Source organism: Zosterops lateralis, assembly GCF_965231275.1.
Source record: "Zosterops lateralis genome assembly, chromosome: 6".
Lineage (NCBI taxonomy): Eukaryota > Metazoa > Chordata > Aves > Passeriformes > Zosteropidae > Zosterops > Zosterops lateralis.
Genome location: NC_139761.1, coordinates 33130259 through 33150472, shown reverse-complemented (window position 1 = coordinate 33150472; position 20214 = coordinate 33130259). Strand labels below are relative to the sequence as shown.

Below are 20214 nucleotides of genomic sequence, written 5' to 3'. Positions count from 1 at the left end.
AGAGGAGAGTTTTGGTACCAATAAATAAATGATGTGGGGTTTGTATGTATTACGTACATAAATATGTGTAGGTAGTAGAGAGAATATTATGCAGAGTCACCCGTAGTTTTCAATAGGTGTATAAAATAAAATATGCAGGCGCTGTGAGCCTCCCCACAGGGCCGAGGCCGTGACTCAGCTGCTGGGCTGGGTGGTGTCCAGCAGTGTTCGGCAGAGATAACACCCCCCCTCAACATCCTCCCTTTATTCCGGGCTTTTTTTGTTTGCTTTTGTCCTGCCATATAAAACAAAAACTCCTCCGGGGACTGCAGCGGCGAGGCGAGTGTAGGAGGGAGAGCGGTGATGACAGAGGAGAGGTGTGCCAAAGTAAGTGACCCAGTCAGTCCTCAGGGCTCCTGAGTGGAAAATACGGGATGGGAGCTGTGCACAGGCCGGGACCCACCAATAAACCCCTCATGAAGCTTGCAGGAGTTTCTGCTATTACTTCCTACAGCTTCCTGAGCATTTCTCACCTGTATGGTTAACTGGGTGTCCACAGGTAAACAGTGTGTGGGCAGTCACGCCTCCCAATTTTCTGGATGAGCTGTAACAGTTGTGACCATGTGGCCATCATTTGCTCTATTTAGTCCTGATACCCCGTGCCTTTAGTGATGGCACTTATTATGATGTGCCTCTGCACAAACAATTTCTCAATGTACACTTTTGATTTGGGGTAGTATTTTGTATCTTGTCTCCAGGCATGGAAGAAGCTTTAGTGGGACGTGAGACCTGTATGAGCATGAACTTCATTTAACCTGAGATATTTAATGCTTATTACCTGCTTTCTAATTGCTTTATTTAATTTAAAGTATCTCTCTACAGTCAGATTCTTTACTTGACAAGCATATGTAAGACATATCAAGTGCTTAATGCAGCTCTTTTTTTACAAAGTTCAAAACATACTTGCTGGAGTCACCTGTACGCTCCTGCAAGAGTAAATTTGCATCATTAACAATTAGTAGTACTGCTGTAATTTTTGAAGTATTTTTTAAAAATTTTTAAATTTTTCTTCCAATATTTACCTTCTTAGGAATTAGAGGTTTATTAATATATCTGTGGAACTCTAAAGGTAGCTGGATGTGAATATCAAAGTGGGAAAATAAATTGTATAATGTCATCTTAGCAGAATATACAACTAGTGTAATAAAATTAGGAAATGAGGTGCAGGCAAAACATGTTTTTCTTGAATTTGTGTGCATGTATTGTGCAGGTCTTCTGCAAAACTGTCTGAATTTTTACCTTGGAACACTGGAACGATAAAGCTCTTTTTATCTCAAACAGAGTCTGTTGTGCATTGCCTTGGAATACTATCAGTGTTATGCAAGTTGCCAATAACATTTAGTGTTTTATAGCAGCTTCTTTCTACGTGAATCTGCACAGGGAGTGATTACATGCCGCAGTGTAGAATTCTGACATTTACATTTTAAAGCCATTTCTGAAAATGAAGCCTCAAAACATCCCTATCAATTGTTTCCAAGGTCTCTCTCTTTAATATTTCCATGTCAGCTATGGCCTGTATTAGTTCTTCCACTGACCACCAAAGCTGTTAGAGAATTGCTTGGAAAACGCAAATATAGCTCAGATCTTTTGGTGCAGGCTGCAACTACAGGTCTCTGTGAACAGAGCAAAAGCAGATCCACCAAGAAGCCATTTTTTGCCTCTGAAATAGTGTGACTTTTCAAAGTCACTGTCACAAAAGGGCTGGGATTGCCTCTGAGGATGTGGCCAACATGCAGTGGCAGGGCAGCATCTATGCTGCTTTCACAGTGGAGGACACAGGCTGATGGCACCAAGTTAGCCCACCAGAATCTGGTAGCAAATTTGGGGTGGCAGGACAGAATAGGTTCAAGAAAAGTCTGTGCCACACATCAAGCTGCCACAAAGCTTCTCATCTGCTGCGACCAGAGCAACTGGGGTGCTGTTTACCAGATTTATTGTGTCATTAGAGCGCAAGAAGTACTTTGAGCTGGAAATACTTTCAAGGTCTTTTGTACATGTAAAAATAAACCCAAGTTTTATCAGGTGATCGAAGCAGCTGTTAAAGCTGGTTTACCCACAGCATGACCCACTGCAGCCATTTTCACTGTTCCCTGCAGGTGGAGCAGTATGTTGGTGAAATTAAAGGTGGCCTGAGACCAACCATGAAACTCACAGTCATAGGCATGGTACACTCCAAACCCAAGAGGTAGGTGAAGGGACTGCTGGGGGCTTCACCCTGTTATACATGCTCCTACCTCTCTTCTAAATCCAGACGCTTTCTTGGAGGAATATGCTCTTTGAAGAAAGAAAGTCAAACAGATTAACAATTTATGGCCTTATTTAATTTTCCTGCACTCAGACTAAGATTAAAAGGTCAGGGAGGAGTTCACTGTTCGGCCTTTCTGACTGCCCTGACAAGATTTTCTACTACTTGCCCTTATCTAATGTGAACTGGAGGGAACACACAAGTGGCATTTCTCCTCCAGGAAGAGATGCAATTCTCAACCTGAATCTTGGCTGTCTGCAGGGGGTTGGAATCAACACCATTTAAAAACCAGTTTTGGCGCAGGACATAGAGAGGTTCATTGCTGTCTTTTATCTGGATAACAGCAGCTCTGCTCATCATCACACTTTTTTCATCTACAGCTATCAACTCCACTGCTTCCACTGGTGAAGAGTATGCCATAACCTCTTTTAGGACAAAAATGAGTACATGTTGAAGGGTTTAATTTCAGTCAAGACAAAGGGAAAGCAATATCAGAAACCAGTAGCATTCTACTGGACACTGGGGCAGGAAACAAAGACCAGTCAGGTCTCATCCCTTTCTCCAACTTCTAAGCCTGTAGAAGTCCTGTGTTTTAGTCTGACATGAAACCAACACCTGTCTCTAGTCTTTATAAGCATCTGCCATGTTCCCTATGTCCTTTTACATTTCTGAAAGTTCCAGTCATTTAATAGATTTTTTCAGCTTTTCAGTGACTCTGCTCTGTGATCCAGTGGATGCCAACAAAGATGTTGGGCTGTTATTTACAGTTAACTTCAGTGAGAAATCCATCACCCGAAATGCACGAATTGCTGGGAAATGGGGAAGAGAAGAGAAGACCATTCCCTACTTCCCATTTACAGCAGGTGACACGTTCAAGGTAATTTTTCAGGTACTATGAATAGGATGGAGAAAAGGAGAGGAGAAAAGCTGAAGGCTTTGTATATGACCACAAACAGCCAGCTACTGACATTGCCAGGTTAACTAGTCTAGTTAGCAACAGGCAGCAACAGTTCAAGCCCTGATGGGAAAGATGCATCCCTTTCTCTGACCATCATGAGAGTACCCCCTGGAGCTTTGCAGTACCATCTCAGAAGAAGGGTAGGTTATTTATTAGGAGCATTTCAGAAGAACTGGTAGACTTTGTGCTTTGCTATCCCCATAACATTTCATTCTAAGCCCATGCTGTTGAAATCAGTCCTGCTGCTGATCTCCAACACCCTTCCCTATCCTTTTCCACTGCAGATGGAGCTCTTATGTGAACACCAGCAAATACGAGTCCTGCTCGATGGACGGCAGCTCTGTGACTTCACTCACCGCATTCAGCCTCTGAACTTAGTGAAGGCTTTGCGGATCTCAGGGGACATCAAGCTTACCAAAGTGGCTTGAAAAAAGGAGACCACAATATCACCAGAGGACAAAGGAAAATGTACTTTCTCTTGTCTCAGACATGTTTTGTCTTTTTCCCTTGGCTCATTCTGGAGAGTGGGGATTATATCTTTTTAAGCCACTGATGTGTTAGAGATACACATATTTTCCCCCCCATACACTCATAGCAATTGCAGAGCTATGGCTGGTCTGGATAAATCTCAAAGCCCTTCTGAGATACACTTCTGGCCTTCCCAAACTGCAAGATTTATGATGTTATGCAGTATCTCACATCCTTATGTCTCTTTTACCCCTCAGGCATGCTAGGTGGCAGAGCTCAGTCCTCTATTGTGGGTGGCTGTTGTTAGCCTTGTGACTAGAACTGGGCATTATGCAAGTGGTGGGTCTGAGAAAAGAGAAGCAGGAGATTTTCTCATAAATGAATAAGGGAGTCTGATAGGCCCCAGCAAGGCTCACGTTATTAGGAGGGAATAGCTTTTTCTAGAAGCTCTGCTCAGTCAGTGCAAAGCCATCTGTGCTTCCCAGCAGAGAGCAATAAATGCCTTACCTGCCCTACCCTGTTTCTTCCAGGCAGCTTTTCCGGAATTGAAAGGTTTTGACAGCTGTGGATTTCACAGTCTTCTCTGGACCAGCCCTAGGAAATGGTAGCTGTAGCTGAAAGTGCTCTGCCCATCGCTGTTTTTGCATCTAATTAAAACTGCACCTTTGGTGGCAAATTTCTTTATGAGCTCTCTTAAATATTTGAATGCATGTAAGTGTTGTACTGTTATTTCATTTCTGTAGCTTTTGAGGAAAATCCTAAATACATGGCTATTCTAATAAATAAACAAGCATGTATCATATTCTGCCTTTGGTGATGAAGAGACTCCTTTTCAGTACACAACTCAGAGAACAAAACGTCAGTACAGAAATGAATCTGTGGATAGAGGGTCATCATATTCTTCTATGACTTCAGGGAAGATATTGAGCATGCTGCCTGTTTGAATGCTCTGCAGAATCTGGCTGTCAGATACAGGTACCCAGATAAAACAAGGAATTTTATGAAAATAGTGTATCAGCAGGCTGATTGGGTGTTTGAATGACTTCCTACATTCCATTTTTGCTACCTCTGGTGTCTCAATTTATATATAAATCTAAAATTACAGTGTATTAAACCATTTTTTTCATATTATATATTCAAACTGTCCTCTGAGAAAAAAGGAGAAAAATCCCTAAAAAGCACAGGATATTCAAATGCAGTGGTTTTTGTGGTTTTTTAATATTTAATGTTACCAAAGACAAGTTTAGTAGACAAATAATGGAAAAAATAATGACATACGATAGAAAATGCAGTGAGGACTGCTACTATAGTTCTCTGTCCAAATGGTGCTCCAACATAAATGGACTTAGAGTAATAAACAGAAGAAAAAGTTTTGCTGAAGGATTTCTCCCAATATATTCAGCATCAGAAATTGTCTGGAACTTCCACTGGTCTGATTTGATACTCAGGATCCTGTTCCACTGTGGGACATTACCAGCATAAGAATAATCTATATGGTGGAGAGCAAGATCCTTTGTTCTTTTCCAGTCTAACAGAGAACTAAATAGTAGAGCAGATGGATGGACAGACACCCCCCTTGTTTGTTTTGCAATGCATATTATCCTGGCAGCTGGGTTGTGTGGTATACCAAGAAAGGCAGCCTCAGACACCAGCACCTTTCACGGCTTAAGTGTTTCAGTCTTAAACTAATTGAGTTTATGAGCCCCATTATAAAGGGGAAAGGAGCAAGACAATTCTGCTTTAAGATAAAGCACAACCTGGATCTGTCATCCAGACATAGACTGAATACTTGTACAAAAGTTCCTTTTCTTCCTTTTCTTCCGTCTTGGAATATCTCATAGTTTCTTTGTAAAGCACCATTTGTCCATATCCAGCTGTTTTGGTCTCTTGGTTAGATGGTAAATTCAAGGGGGGGAATTATTCTGCACTACATGATTTGGTATACTTGGTCTGCCAGGAAATGGTACGTGTTATGGTGATTCAAACAATAAAAATAGACTATCAAGGGAAAAACAACACTCCCAGACAATGAGAGTGAGCAGTTGGTCATAAATGTGGTTTGTCATTTGGCATGGCGTCCACGTCACTCATGTCAGTGGTTTGATTGCCTCAATCCACTGCACTCGCTCTGCCTTGGAGCTGGCCTGGATGTAATAATGAATGTCATTTTTGGTGATGATTTTGAAAAGGTTGCCTTGCACATTGCCCTTCACTCCTGCAGAGAAAAAAAAACAAATAAACAACAACAACAACAACAACAACAACAACAACAACAACACAAAAAAACAACAAAAAAACAACAAACAAACAAACAAACAAACAAACAAACAAAAAAAAAAAAAACAAAAAAAAAAACACCACAGATGAGGAGGGTGCCCAGAGAAAATCCTTTGGGCAGATATGAAGCTTCATAGGGAAGAATTTGAATTTCGTGAATTAGGGAATCAAATCCTTTTATTATGGATAAGACATCTAAAGCTTTTGTGCCTTTGATTTCCCTCTTCAAAACCCCTGGAAGTGTTCAAGGCCAGGTTGGATAAGGCTTTGAGCAAACAGGTTAAGTGGAAGTTGACCCTGTCTGTGGCAGGGGGGTTGGAACAAGGTGATCTTTAGGGTCCCTTCCAACCCAAACCATTTGTTGATTCTGTGATTCTATGAAAACATAGTATAGACATTCCTGCCATAGGTTGTATGAACTACTGTGCACTGTACAATATATTTAAAATAGTCTCTATTCAGGTGGAGACTATTACTTGAGTTATACACTGGAATGATGAACCCCTACCAGTTTACATGGTAGATCAGATTTTCTCCTACCCATATCTGGGTTCCTCTTAGCAAGGAGCTCTATTGTTCATCATGTCCCCCTGCCCCTAGACCAAAGCTTTTTCAGACCCTTTCTTTAGAAAGATGTTCTGTATTTGATATCTACACATTGTGCTTACTGTCATAAAATAAATTGGTTTAATAGCAGAAACACTTATCTGTGAGGCTGAGGTTCTAGACAAATGCCTGAGCTAAGCCTATGCTCCAGCAGAACTGGTGTTTATTGCTGTCTTTATGTCTCCCCTACATTTGGGTTCTAGCAGGTCAGAAAGGAAAAGTAATAGCATAAGTTGAAAGGACACAGAAATGGATGGCATCAGAGGATGCTTCAAGACTTTAAGTTAAACAACACCCAAAAAGAAACTGTTTTCTATTTGTCTGTTAACTCTGGAATATTAAACAGTCTTAAGACTGTCTCAGAGTTCATATGACTAAGAAAAGCCCACATAAAGAGAACATCCAAGATATGTGGAAATAAGGCTAAAAAAAGAGTCCCCCTTGATGTGGACAGCCCAGCAGAACAGGGATTTGTGATATGCCTCTTCCCTTGTTTGCAAAGGGAAATGGAAAGTCAGCCCACTTGTGCATACAAGCAGCCATATATACAAACCCACACCCAAAGACTGTATTGCTACAGCATAAATATAAATGTATGAAAGTTGAGAGGCTTGTGCTCACCTGCTGGGACTCCATTGTCCTCCAGAGCTGAGACAAGACAGCCACGAAGAGAGAATCCACCTACTGGTTTGTTATCTTCCTGCAAAGAAAAAGGAAACACGGCATAGCTGGAAAATATCATTATTTCCCAGAGCACATGCATTACTTTTATGAACTTGGAGACGTAATGCTGGTTTTTCCAGGCATGAAACATCTGTGTCACAAGAGAAATTAATTAGAACATGTAATTAAATGCATTACTATAACTTTTCAGTCCCAGATGTTTTTCTGTTGTAGCTGGGCATGATGTAGATCAGTTAAAAGCGCAAGGGTAGGCAATCAAACTTCAAATGTATGTATGGTTTTGTCAATAACAAAATACTGAATTATATATATTTCTGTAAGCATTTGGCTTGCTGCTTTTCACTGAGACCGTATGGGAAAAATCTGGCTCTTTTCCCTAGTTGGCTGGCACTCTTGTTTCTTGCCTTCAGGTTCTGCAGGTTCAACTCATAGCCTTACAAGGGTAAGTTGCAGTGAAAGAAAAAACCATGAAGGAACAGGAAACAAAAAATGAACTGGCTCCATAAGCTCTTTTCACTGGTATGTTGTTTCTATTCTCTTTAAAAGTCACATAAAGCAGTTCTATACATGTTCTTCTTGCAATCCTATTTGGCTTTGTGGTACCCTAAGTATGAGTTGCTCACATTGATTATTATATTCATGAACATAAATTCTGCTTTTCATGAGGAAGTTTAAAATTGATTAGTAGAAATTCCTATAAATGCTTTGGCATTAAGAAGACCCTATTCAATGCTGGAATAAGGATGTAAAAAATCCCAGTACTAGTATGATTTTCAAATGGTGGGATTTCAGCCCAGAAAGATCACAACCCAGGAAGAAACCCCGCAGGACCATAGTCCCAGACTGTGAGGGTACAGCAAAACATCAGTCCCAATAAGACTGTTGCCACTCAGCTAAGGAAAAGGAATCTCACTGGGAAAAAGGACAGAAGGTGCAGGGATACAAAGTTCTACAAGGACAACCTCCAAGAGTAAGGCCAGAGAGGTCTAATTCCTGGAAATGGATAGAGGAACACAGTGTGATAGAAACAGCATAATTAAAGTGATAGAGTGAATTACAGCATAATTCATTATAATGTTTATGTCTCTAAAAGGATTTCTGGGGATGGTAACTTCCCACTAACATACCTTGGTGGGATCATAGTAATGCAAAAAACCAGGATCAGCTCTCAAAACAAATTTTCTCACCTTCCAGTTTTTCCTCTTGTGCCCCTGCAAAATGGAAGAATTAAAATTATTACTTCATTAAATAACCACCTTCCTACAGGCTGTAGGGGAGACATAAATAAATACCAAAAAAGAGGGTTTGGACCCAACAGAGGAAAATATTTCCTAACATCTTGGTAGTTCCCATGACCTTCTGCTTATCTTTCTTCTTCATATGTTGACAACTCCTTTGTCTCTTCCTTCCCTATGCTGAGAGCTAAGAAAGCAGAGTGACAGGAACAAATGGTCATATCCCTCATTCCTGCTTTTAATTTCAGGTTAAATATGGGTTTCAGATTGAAACCCCATGCTGTGTGTACTCTGAGGAGCTTATGTCAGGTCCTTTTGCAGCTCTTTACTCTCTCATCACAGCCCTCTCACTGCTGCCAGGCCCTGTGAGCATCCCCTCTCCTGGAGGTTTGGTGCTGGGGCTGCTGGGGGCTGTCCCTGGCCTCTGCTGACCATGGGCAGAAGCTCCTGGGCAGCTTTCATGTCCTGTGGTGATGGGGACTGCCCCTGTGGGGATCCTGCAGTGCCCTGCCCAACCCTCACAGCGCCCTGGCAGCTGGAGGCTTGGGAAGCACCTGGTGACCCAGTTTGCACAACACTCAAACGGGGGCTCTGGGTACAAGGCTTCAGAGTAAGAGGCCATGCAGTGGAGGTGGGGTTCCATTTGCAGGTGGCTGTGTTATGCTTTAAAAGATTGACCCTCATCTTGTTCATAGCAAGAGTTGGAAACTACATCTCGCAGGTCAAGGGTCAGATCTTGGAAACGGTTATTGCCAACAGGTATTTGTGCCCAAAAAAACCCATTTCACTGCCACCAAGGCAGCCATGTGTACATGAGTCACTGCCCACAGGTAAATGTCCACTTCATACAAAGGTCAAGCTACTCAGCTTTGAAATTTGTCTGTGTCCAGCAAAACATCATCACTGTTCACACTACCTGGATGGGATAGGTTAAACCAAAGGAATGGTGGCTCTACTTGGAAGTGAATGTAACACCTCTGGTAGGATTTGGAGTCTGTGTGGTAATTCTGCTTTTGATGCTGTTTTGTACCTTTCAATATATGCTCAATATGTACAGAATTACCAATATATCCTCCCTGAGCAAGTTCAGTTCTTTATAACTTGATACTCTTAACTGCAACACCTCAAGTACTGACTGGCAAGTTAGTTCTGCTGGGCATATCTGTCCAGCCATCATTGTGTAAGTCACATTTACTCTCTAAGAAACCCTAAGAGCTGTATTTTTCTTGTTTCCCAGGGCAGGTTCTAAGACTATGCTTACCTGTTTTACTAAGAATCCTTGCTTCACAATTGTGCCACTTAATTCAGAGATGTTAAAATGTACTTCTTCCTTCGAACTGGTATTTTTCTTACTGCTCTCAGCCTGCAAATAGGGAAAAGACAGTTCCACTCTTCTTTTTAATCTAAACAGACGTTTAAGTACAATTTTCTGCATTTTATTATCCATTTTATTTTCCTTAGCTATTTTTAGTTTATATTTCTTGGGTAAATTCTACTCCATAGCTCTGCTGCTCAGCCTTGTAGGAGGACCAAGATTCACAGGCAACAAATTACAGCTGTAAACCTGTACACGCTGGATGTAAGTGCTGTGGCCTTGAGCTGTAGCACAACTACAACACGGCCTCCAATACATGCAGACACAGCACTGCACTCCAGGGACACACCTCTTTTAATGCCTAATTATGTAATTTGTAGATCTCTCCGTAGCTATGTAGCTATTTGGCTCCAGCAAAAGTGCCAGTGTTAGTACTACTAAAAGACTAGAGCCGCTCCTTCTGCATTTACTTTCTCAGCCTGCACATTTGCCTTTGGTTGCATGCTGTGCACCTCTAGCCCAAATCATGTGTGTGACATGGGCCAGAGGAGCTGCCTCACTCACAAACATGTACAGTGCGGTGGAGTCATCGAGGAACTTCTCCGAGGGGTCGCTGGAGCGCGTGGCCTCCGTGCTGCGGACCCCCACGGGCCTGATGAAGTTCTCATCCATCAGCATCGATGCCAAGGTGACGGCCTCGAATCGAGACACAGCAAAGCTGTTGGAGATGAGCCAGTCCACCAGGGCAGAACCTGCAGGAAGAAAGGCAGCTCTCATACCAAGACAGGGTGCTCTTCTGAGGAAAGGCAGATGGTCTCCTGCCACACAGGTTTTCACTTGCTGAAACGTTTTGGCACCATCCCAAAGATTGTCAGAGAAATGCAAAGTTGACCAAAAGTGTGGAGTTCAAAGTGTGCTTCCATACATCCAAAGAGCAAGAGAGAAAGGTGTTGGAGAGCTTGGCTGCAGTGCCAGGTTCCACTGGGCCAGAGCTTATCCCAGTATGGAGGCAGTACAGTAAGTAGCTCCCTTGTCCCTGCAATGTGGCATATCAGATGTGAGTGGCTCTTTGCCTGCAGCAGGTGTACCTGTGAAGGTCTCTTTATATCTGTTGCCTTGATCCAAATTGCGGGTCAGCTTAATTCCAGTACTGCTGTCATACATTCTCTCCACTATGTTGCTGCAAACAAGAGCATAGCACAACATCAGCAGATGAGAGAGATAGGCAGAAATAGCTGCATGCTTCTGTCAGTGCCTGGGAGGTCCTCATGATTATCCACATAAAGATGGAAAGTATTTTAGGTACTCCTCCAGAAGCACTGTCCGAAGTACATTCCAGGAAAACTTTATTCTCCCAATAGCAGCACTAAACAAGATGCCTCAAAAAGTATCTTTCAATTTAAAGCACTCTAAACTGATCAATAGTCAGCCCAATTTACCTGTTCAACACAAATCAAATTAATGTAATTCTTCTGTTTCTTAATCAGACTCTGCTTTCTCTTATTTAGGATGATGCACCCTAAAAATCCTAGTCTGGATTCCAGATATCAGCTTTGAAAAGTCAGCAACAGGGCACAAAGTCACCACCCAGTGCTTCCCTGATGTTATATCATCTGAGGTAATACATGTCCCCAGTGAGAACATTTGCAGCTGAGTAGGAAGGTATTCAAGCCAGCAGTGAAGTGCCCATGCAAACCCCACATACTCCCAAAAGATGACGGCCAGGAAAAAGTGCATTCCCTGGCTGAAGTGTGTGCAAACCTAGGGCAGGGCAGCCAGTTTGGAGGTTCCTGGCCACACAGGAGCAGATGTGTGCAGAAAGGAGCTTCTCTTGACCCTCCCCATCCATCAACTCAGGTGCTTTGCCAACTACAGCAACAACAGAAGGAGAAATCATATACACTTACTGGAGGCTGATGTTTTCTAGAAGTTTGAAAGAGTTCTTCATTCTGTGAAGTTCTTGTACCTGTACTGGATGACCAGCATGAATAGCTCCAGTGATGTCCAAAGCCCAAGAGTCACGTTCCTCCCTGGAGCAACATTCAAGGAAATAGTCTGTATTGGTTTTTGTCTTTAGTTTGATGAGTAGCTGTGGAGAAAGAAGGACAAAGCAATAACATCATTTATCTATTTTGCTCCTTTCGCATTTTGCTTTATCACTGGCCCAAGTGACACGAATAAGTCTGACAGTGCATCCTACCCGAGCAGTTCAGAGCAATTCTTGTTCAGAAGAATAGTAGGCACAAATCTGGGTTGTTTTTGGTGGTGGTGTTTGTTTGTTTGGGTTTGTTTGTTGTTTGGGGTTTTTTGGGGTTGGGGTTTTTTTTGGCTCTTCTATCCCTGCATTTTCAGTTATAAACATGGTTTGGATGCATGGAGCTCCTGGTACTTAGAAGAGAGCAGACCACACAGATACCCCACACAGAGGAAATCTGCATTGCTGCTACCCATGGGTGAGCAGAGAAACACAGGAGGCACATTTTCTTCCAGAGTCCTCTTGCTGAAAACTCTCTACAGCAGCAATATCCCATTGGTGAAGGAAAAAGGAGTTATATCTGGCTGCTTGGGAGCACCCCATGGATACCCAGGCTTTAAGACAATTCCTTCAGATGGTATTTCCCTTTTTCCCCACCTTCCTCAGATTTTATTGGGCTGTTTGTGTCCTCTTTCCACACACTGTTGGGCTGATGCGTTTGCATTTTTTCTCTTCACTGCGTGTACAGGAGTAGTGGTTGGGGTTGTTTTTCTTGTTAATAGCTGACTCACATTTGGGCACAGAGAAGAGCAAAGACACAATGAGGGAGTTCAGTGCTTATCCTGGTTACACTGCTAGTGGCAGCTTGCTTTTGGCTGGGCCTAATTCTTGAAGCACCCCAGTGCTATGGTTGCAGTAATCAAAGAAGCCAGGAGGAGAGGAAAAGATAGGAAGAAGTTAGAAAATGAGTGACATAGAGAAGAGATACATTTTTCCAGTCATACCGGTCTGTTCTCATATTCCAGGCATGGACAAGTAATAGTGCAGCCATCCAAAAGGATCCTGCCCTTTGGAGAAGGCTCCTTCTTGCCTCCTTCGATTTTGTAATACAGCAGCTTATCCTGAAGCAGAACGAACCATCTCACTTTCCAGTTGCGAACAACATGTCCCTGGAGGGGAGGAAATCCACAAAGCTGATTTTAGCACAAGCATTGAGAAATTACCATATTTTCTTCTTGGCTTCTTGTATGAAAAGAAGCACAAGAAGTCATCGTGAGTCCTGTTCTCCCTGAAGTAACAAAATAGCACCGCTCCATCACTACAAAATCATAGGGGAATAGAAAAGTGCTGTGCTCTTTCTTCAGCCAAGAGAACTTCTTTGCTGGCAAGACTTATTTCTTGTAAAAGCTCACATGAATTATCTCAGAGAGCTGATTGAGGTGCACACCTGTCTGCTGACAGCACAGGCAGCAATAGGGCTAAATCTGAAATGTGTGAGAGCTCTTGGCAACTGGCTCCTCCTCTCTGGTGACCCTGGGTTGTGTCTTTTTCATTTTGATGTGGCTTTTTGTGCCAAGTGGTTTTGCAAGTGCTTTGCTGGATGAATTGGCTTTTCCTTACATCCCTCACTTACTGCAAAGGAGAAGTTCATTTCAGTCCCACCTGCCTCCAATCTCCTGGGCTAAAACATTCCCTATACTCCTGTTTCCTGTAAAGGAAATATACTTTTTGATGACAAAAGACTGAATGAAGGCTGCTGTTGAATGCCTCATGGATTATATAATACAGACAAATCCTCCTATTTTTCCTCTGTAAACAGCCCCCAGCTCTCTTTCATCTGGTTAAAGGACAGCAAAGCCAGTGAGGGCTGGCACTGGCAGGTTCAGTCCTGTCTGATGGTGTCTGGTCCAGTTTTGCTGTACAAGAAGCTGTCTTGTGTTTCCACAGGGATGGTGCATTACTGCCAGCAGGCAAAGCAGGGGGTAAAGGAAGCTCTGACACTGGGATAGGGTGGGCATGGCTAGAAGAAAGAAACATGTGAGGTCCAGTTGTGCCACGAATCAAAGCTCATTAGTTCTCTGTAAATAAAGGGGAAACCCAGCAACCTCCAAGTAAAGGTGGAGTAACGTGTCTCTAAAATCCAGGGCACTATAAGACCCGATGTCTTCTAGTCCATACTAAATACAATTTATCTATCTCAGGTTTGTTCTCTCCTCCCTTTGCAGTCCTCAGTGTTTTTTTCACCTGTTGTAAAGTTATTTGCCCATTTTTCCTGTACCTTCTTTGCTATGGCTCTATTCTTTCCTTCTGGAAAATGTTCTCTTTTCTCAGGAGGTTGCCTTACCTTCTTTTATTTATCTTTACCTGAACTCAACACATTTATCTTATATTTATAATGCATTACAGTACATAATTCTGCCATTTATAATGCATTTAGATAATCTCTGTGCTTCTATTCTCTTCTTTAAGAAAGCTCTGTTTTCTTTACCTGATCCCATCCTTTTCTCCTTTTTTCTCTGTGGATCCCTGGTTCCCTTGTCCCTCAGTTTCCTTTAGTCATCCTCTTTGTGGTCTCCTTGCTGTCAGGCTGTGTATTTGGGTGATGTTGTACACACTGTGGCAGTCACAGCTCCATGTGCTGCCAAATAACCAATTCCTCTCACATACTTGGTGCCTTGGCTTCCCATTTGTATTCAGCAGTCACTTAAAAGCCACAAAATACAGCTGTAGCCCAGAGAGGAGACTGGGAGTGGGACTTGCTGCAGAAGGCAGGATGGAGAATAGCCCCTTTTCCACAAAGAACTTCACACGGCCAATGTCTGGCCGGCCAACTGGGCGGGAGCCCTGCCAGGAAAACTCCTGACCAGGATTACCTTCGTGTTAGCTCCAGAAACATTGCCACGTACTGGGGAAAAGCATTTCCCTAGGCGTGGCAAAGCTTTGAACAAACCTCTGAATCACATTTTTTTCTATGAAATCAAGGACCATATTAATCATTGAGACAGGGTCTTTGTACTAAAAGCAGTTTATGCCCCTTGCTAAATTGCCTCCTTGTGTTCCAGCAATGATTGATTTGGTCCTACAGGGAGAAGTACTGGGAAAGTTGAAATCTTTCAGCTCTTCTCACCGTATTTCAGCTAAAATTTTCTAAAATAATTGCTCGAGTATGGAAAAAAGAAGTTATTTCAAACGCACTTTTAAATTTGCATTGCTCTGACCCCCTTCAAAAAGAATATTCTGTTTTCCATTCTCTCATATAAATGGGAAACCCTGCACAGACATGTCACTGAAGAAGGCACAAGCTATCTTAGCTGACTGTCAAAACTCCTGCTGTCCCCCACCCTCCCATGGTCGCCCCCACTGCTGTGTGCAGGTGTGCGAGGTGCAGACACGTTGTCTTTCTAACACCCGGGTAATCCTGGCTAATTCACCTTCCTCGACAGAAATGCAGCACGGGGAACCTCGCGAGTGGGGAGTGAACTCTGGTAGCTCCCCTGGTGGGCATCTGCACAGATGTGGAGCAGCTCCTTTCCCAGGGCAGGCAGGAGCCCCTCCAACCCAGCACCCCCAGGCTCCCCTGCCCTGAGCCCTGCCTGGCTCCCTGTCCTGCCCAGGAGCCGCATGGGGGGAACCAGAGCACTTACCCTTTTGACGAGGAAACCCTCCTTCAGCACTCCAGCTTCTTCCTCCATCGTGGCCAAGGAACAGAGCAGAGCCCCCGCCGGGAATTGCCCGCGCCCTGGCAGCCTGTCCCTCTGCACAGGATTTGTTTGAGAAAGCTCATTTTTCTTTGCTCCCCTCCTCCAGTGTGACGCACTCTCCCTCCCCTGGGTTTTTTCCTCCCTCCCTCCCTACCTGTGAGACATTAAACAGCGAACTGGCTCTGATGTATTACCTGCCCTCGGGGAAGTAAAACAAAGGGATGTCTAAAAAGGATCTTGAAAGAAAGAATTTCGCAGAATTTAGTAGAGCAAGATACCACCACCACCACCGAGCGAGCTGGCCAATATAAGCGGCTAGAAAATGACAAATCAGGTATTGCATGGGAGGGGGAAGCAGAATTTTAAAACCACATTCCTCAAAACTTCAGGCCAAACAACTACCACTTAAAATGTCTCATCTAACCAATCCATCTCTCAGGAGTTCTACAGATCAGCACAACTTGTAAGTGTAACGTATAGAATATTATGATTACAAGGTGACTTTTACAAATCTTACAGTAAATTCTTTTGCTAAATTTTTTTTTCCCCAAAGAAGCTCCAAAGCAACTAAAAGTCTACTCTACTTTCAGTGACCCCTTGGTATATAAGCCAATATTCTCAACCCAATATCCTAAATCTCTACATAAGTAGGCTTTTAGTAAAGCAGCCTGATCCTTGAACACTGCACTGACCTCTTGTACCTCCGGAATGCCTTGAAACAGAGTGCCTTTTGTGTCTAAATACAACCTTAGATGGTTATTGTATTTTTGAAGACTTTAGCCACCATGACAAATCTGTTCAATAGATTTGTCTAATCTTCTCCTGATGAAGTAAACCAGCATTAATACTTCAGAGAGTGCTGCTGTTCAGAAATAATAGCCTTTGCTGTACTGTCAGCATTCCATGACTCTCACTAAAATTAAGGTGATATATGTGGGCAGAGCTATGGGCTGTGATAAGAAATACAAGGTAGAGTATAGCAAATAAATAAAAGCACTCGTTGCTATGTAAAGAGTCCAGAGGTCAGTAAGGCAAAGTAACTCCAATATCAAGGGGCACACTTTCATGCACCAAGGAAAAGGAACAAACAAATAACTTCTTTATCTTTATACAGTTTTGTAGCTTTTAGCTAGGAATAGCAAGACACTGAAGAATTGAACCAGAGAAGAGTCCTGCAGAGGCCATGAGAATACAGTGGGTGACAAAACACTGCTGGAAGTTAGAAAAGTTGATTCTGTGTAAAGAGAAAACATGCTGGCTGAGATTTCAAAAGCAGAAGTTACCTGTGTAGCTCCTACACCTTTTGCCTCTTGGGAAAAGGCAGGCAGCTACGAGGCAACAGGCTCAATAAGTTATATCCCAGTATGTTTGTTCTTCAGCCCACCTAAACTAAGTACATAACAGAACACTTGGAAAAGTGCTTTTTGCTGATGGTATGTAGTCTTTTAAAAAATACCAATGGAAATTTTTGTAATTTTTAAAAGTATAATTGTAGCCTCAAAATAAAGCAGAAATTAACTAATTTCTTTTTTTGTTAATTGAAAAAATAATCTCCATCTCTGTGTGTATATATATATGTGTATTTGTAGATAAAAGCTGTATTGAGAAGCAGAATCTTGGAAAAAATACCCTGATAAAGACAGCAGGAAAAAAAAATAAATCAGCTCACCATGTTTTGTACATCAGAATTGCACTGGAGGGGAAAAAAAACCCAATGAATCTTGAGTCCAGGCTCACATGAGACATTATTGCTCCATGCATTTCCTGGACATGCATTCTTTATATAACCAGCGTCAGGAATACAGTGTTCCACCGTTTGGTATTTGAGGTTTGACTTCACATTGTTCAGCTTGTTACTGCAGGCAGTTTATTCAAGGTGCTATTTCATGCTAGGGAGGACAGGTAGAAGCTTGCAGGGGGCTCTGGCTCAGACAGTGATCTCAGAATTGCTCCATAAGCAGTCCTTACTGAAGATCTGACAAGCTCCTTTTCTCCAGCATGCAGACCACCCACAATTCAGCAGACAGATCTTGGCAAAATTAAGATTAGCAACAAAGAATGCTATTGTCAAACTGCTGCTGAAAGGTGAAGCAAACTTTGCTTCAGCTGGTCATTAAATAACAGGCTTTGTATCAACTACTTCTTATAAAGAGCCTTCACTTCCTTCAATACCTCTGTTCAAAAATATTTCTTCAATACTTTGGATATTTATCTTGCACACACCCCTTCCTCCCTGTCTCGTTCTGTAGTTAATCAAGGCTGAAAAACTGCCCCTGTATTGCTCCCTGAGGGTGAGTAAACAGATATTTCAGGGTCAGGTAGTATAAAATGAGTCAGTATATCTGGGCTGTCGTATTCATGCATGGGCTGGGAATGCAAGTTCTGGCACTGAACTCTTCCGCTGGAAAAGGACATGATTTGATCTGTATAAGCTTAGGGAGCTTTACATCAAAACTTCTGTGGGCCTTAAAATTCACTGAAAAGAAGAGTACCCATTATCCTCAGATCCATTTTAGAGGGCTTTGCATTTCAGTGTGGTATTATAACAAAAAAAGAAGAGTTGAGTGCTTGACATTTTCTTGCCTTCAAAGTGACTCCCAAATACTTTATGTGCTTCAGAATTTGGAATGGCATGGCCAGAAAGAGCCGCCTCCAAGACCACAGGATGCTACTCAGGGATACAGGGAGGGAGGAGCAGCCTCCACAGTTCTGAGTGCAGGCTGTGCTGTTTCAGCTGGCAGACCCTGCTGGTACCTCCCCTTCAGTCCTTCCAGAAGCCTCACCCAGCTGATTCAGGGAATCTGCCCGAGGAAAACCCCGTCCCATGCTCTGCTGTGCCCAGCGTGTATCATCAAGTCACACATGGCATTGGGGCATTACAGACACCACAGGTATCAAAGCAGCTTCTTAGGACTTTGCCCTCCGGTGCAGCAGTCTCATTAAATTAGTTCCTTTAGTGGATTAGGGATGAAATATGATGCAAACAAACCACATCAAAATAAAGCATGATGAAACATTTCTAGATAGAAGTGAAAGACAACAAGCATTCAATAGTATTCTGACATAACAGCAATTTAAAAATAACTGTAGAAAGATGAAAATATTTGGAAACAGTTGATTCATTGTCTACACTCTTAAATATCAAAGTGCAAATTCTGTTAGGAAGAACAACACACCAGCTCCACTGCACCTAAAGAAAAAAACCCATGGGCCAAAATCAGAGAGAAAACAGCAATGATTTGTCATTGTATTAAAACCCAGACAAGCCCCAAGGAAGAAGGGCACCCCTTTTTGAAACCACTATTTTCCTTCATTAGACACAGGACACTGGGATGTGTGTTACCAAACTCTGTGCCTAACCTGAGCCAGTACACCTGTTTGGGTTGGACTTTTGCATTGAGTCCTTACCAGATGTTCTAAGTGAAACTGTTTCCAAGCTGTCAATCTTAGAAAATCAATTTAGGGTAGGAAAGTCAAACTGAGATCCTTATAATTAACATATCAGGCTGAGCCCTGTCCATAGGTATACCTGTCCCCTTCTCTTCCACTGACTATGTTAAATGCAAGTGGAGATGTTGGCCTTGTGATTACAATTGCACACACAGCACAGTAGCTAATGAATAGCAGGAATGTGTTGCCCGGATTTAGCAACTCAACAGAGACATTCACAAACTCCCCTTATTTTAAGCATTTGGTAAGCAAAGGCAGTTCCATGAACAGAGCCAGGTTGAGACAGAAGGCATCAGCTCAGCAACTCCTAAAGATCTTTTAAGTGGTGCAGCACAGCACCACTTAGTTCTCCCTCATTAAGGGCCTCCAAAACACCCATCTTATACCTCCTCCTTCCTATTTCTGTAATGCATGAGAAGGATCCACCAGGTTGTCTCATGCCTTTCATTTATTCTTGGTTGAAATATGCTCAAGAGAACAAACAGAGCCTGTTTTTTTCTGCCAGGATGACAAGTGATTGAAATGCATTCATCTGAACCTCACTGTCTTGGCCATTTTTTCAGGCACCCAGAACTGACTCAGACTTTTACCCACCAAGATACTCCAGCTCTAATTAGAAATGCTCTGGTAGCTACTGAAAAAATTTAACAAACTTCTGTTACTGACAGAAACAATGCTCACCGATTAACACACCAAAACAGCTCTCACAGATTATACAAACTGTAATCCCTTCATTGCACTCCTTCCTTCCTTGGAGCATGCATGGCTCACTTGTCAGTCCTTTTTCCTTTACACAATTATGGCATGGAGATCAGACGGTGACAGAATTTTAAAACACTTTGTTCTTTACTCTGAGAACCCACCTATTATGTTTAACAGAAGTCAAATCACTATTTTAGTGAATGGGCACAGTCAGAAGGCTGTTATACACAGCTGCTGAAAAGACAGTTTGAGAAAACAAAAATATATTTTTCTTTGTTTTGCAAATTTGCACAAATATTTTCCAACATTCTGTGAAGACTGAAAGTTACCTTTTTTGGCTTTGCTTTACTATCAGAGTTGGGTCCACATGAACTTCTGATACCCCAGCATGGACGAGCAACATGTTGCAATATGTATGCCTTTTTAGAATCCTTTTGTGGCAACACCACATAGCAAGTGTATAGTTTGTACCATGGCAGTAATAAGAATGCCTAGTTAAGGCTCAAAGCCTCATCCTTCATGCATTTTCCCTCTAGCATCACAAAATATTAAGAAATAA

General features: G+C 42.5%; 2 protein-coding genes across 3 annotated transcripts; one reads left to right on the top strand and one right to left on the bottom strand.

The window, feature by feature from the left end:
* The first annotated feature begins 206 nt into the window (after nt 1–206).
* Nucleotides 207–4508, top strand: LOC310910692 (galectin-related protein A-like). Of its 2 annotated transcripts, XM_083863627.1 has the most exons (5): nt 207–366; nt 2136–2224; nt 2987–3161; nt 3527–3710; nt 4241–4508. In XM_083863627.1, the coding sequence occupies exons 1-4, from the start codon at nt 343–345 to the stop codon at nt 3668–3670; spliced, it is 432 nt and encodes a 143-aa protein (XP_083719753.1). In that variant the 5' UTR covers nt 207–342; the 3' UTR covers nt 3671–3710; nt 4241–4508. The 2 variants fall into 2 exon arrangements, with proteins under 2 accessions (XP_083719753.1, XP_083719752.1); XM_083863626.1 differs by having other exon boundaries at nt 3527–4508.
* Nucleotides 4509–4915: 407 nt separating this feature from the next.
* PLEK2 (pleckstrin 2) lies at nt 4916–15595 on the bottom strand. Its single transcript, XM_083863623.1, has 9 exons — nt 15447–15595; nt 12807–12971; nt 11735–11916; nt 10916–11007; nt 10392–10579; nt 9774–9875; nt 8405–8488; nt 7215–7293; nt 4916–5925 (listed from the first exon to the last, which is right to left on the bottom strand). The coding sequence occupies exons 1-9, from the start codon at nt 15492–15494 to the stop codon at nt 5798–5800; spliced, it is 1068 nt and encodes a 355-aa protein (XP_083719749.1). The 5' UTR covers nt 15495–15595; the 3' UTR covers nt 4916–5797.
* Between the last annotated feature and the right edge of the window lie 4619 nt (nt 15596–20214).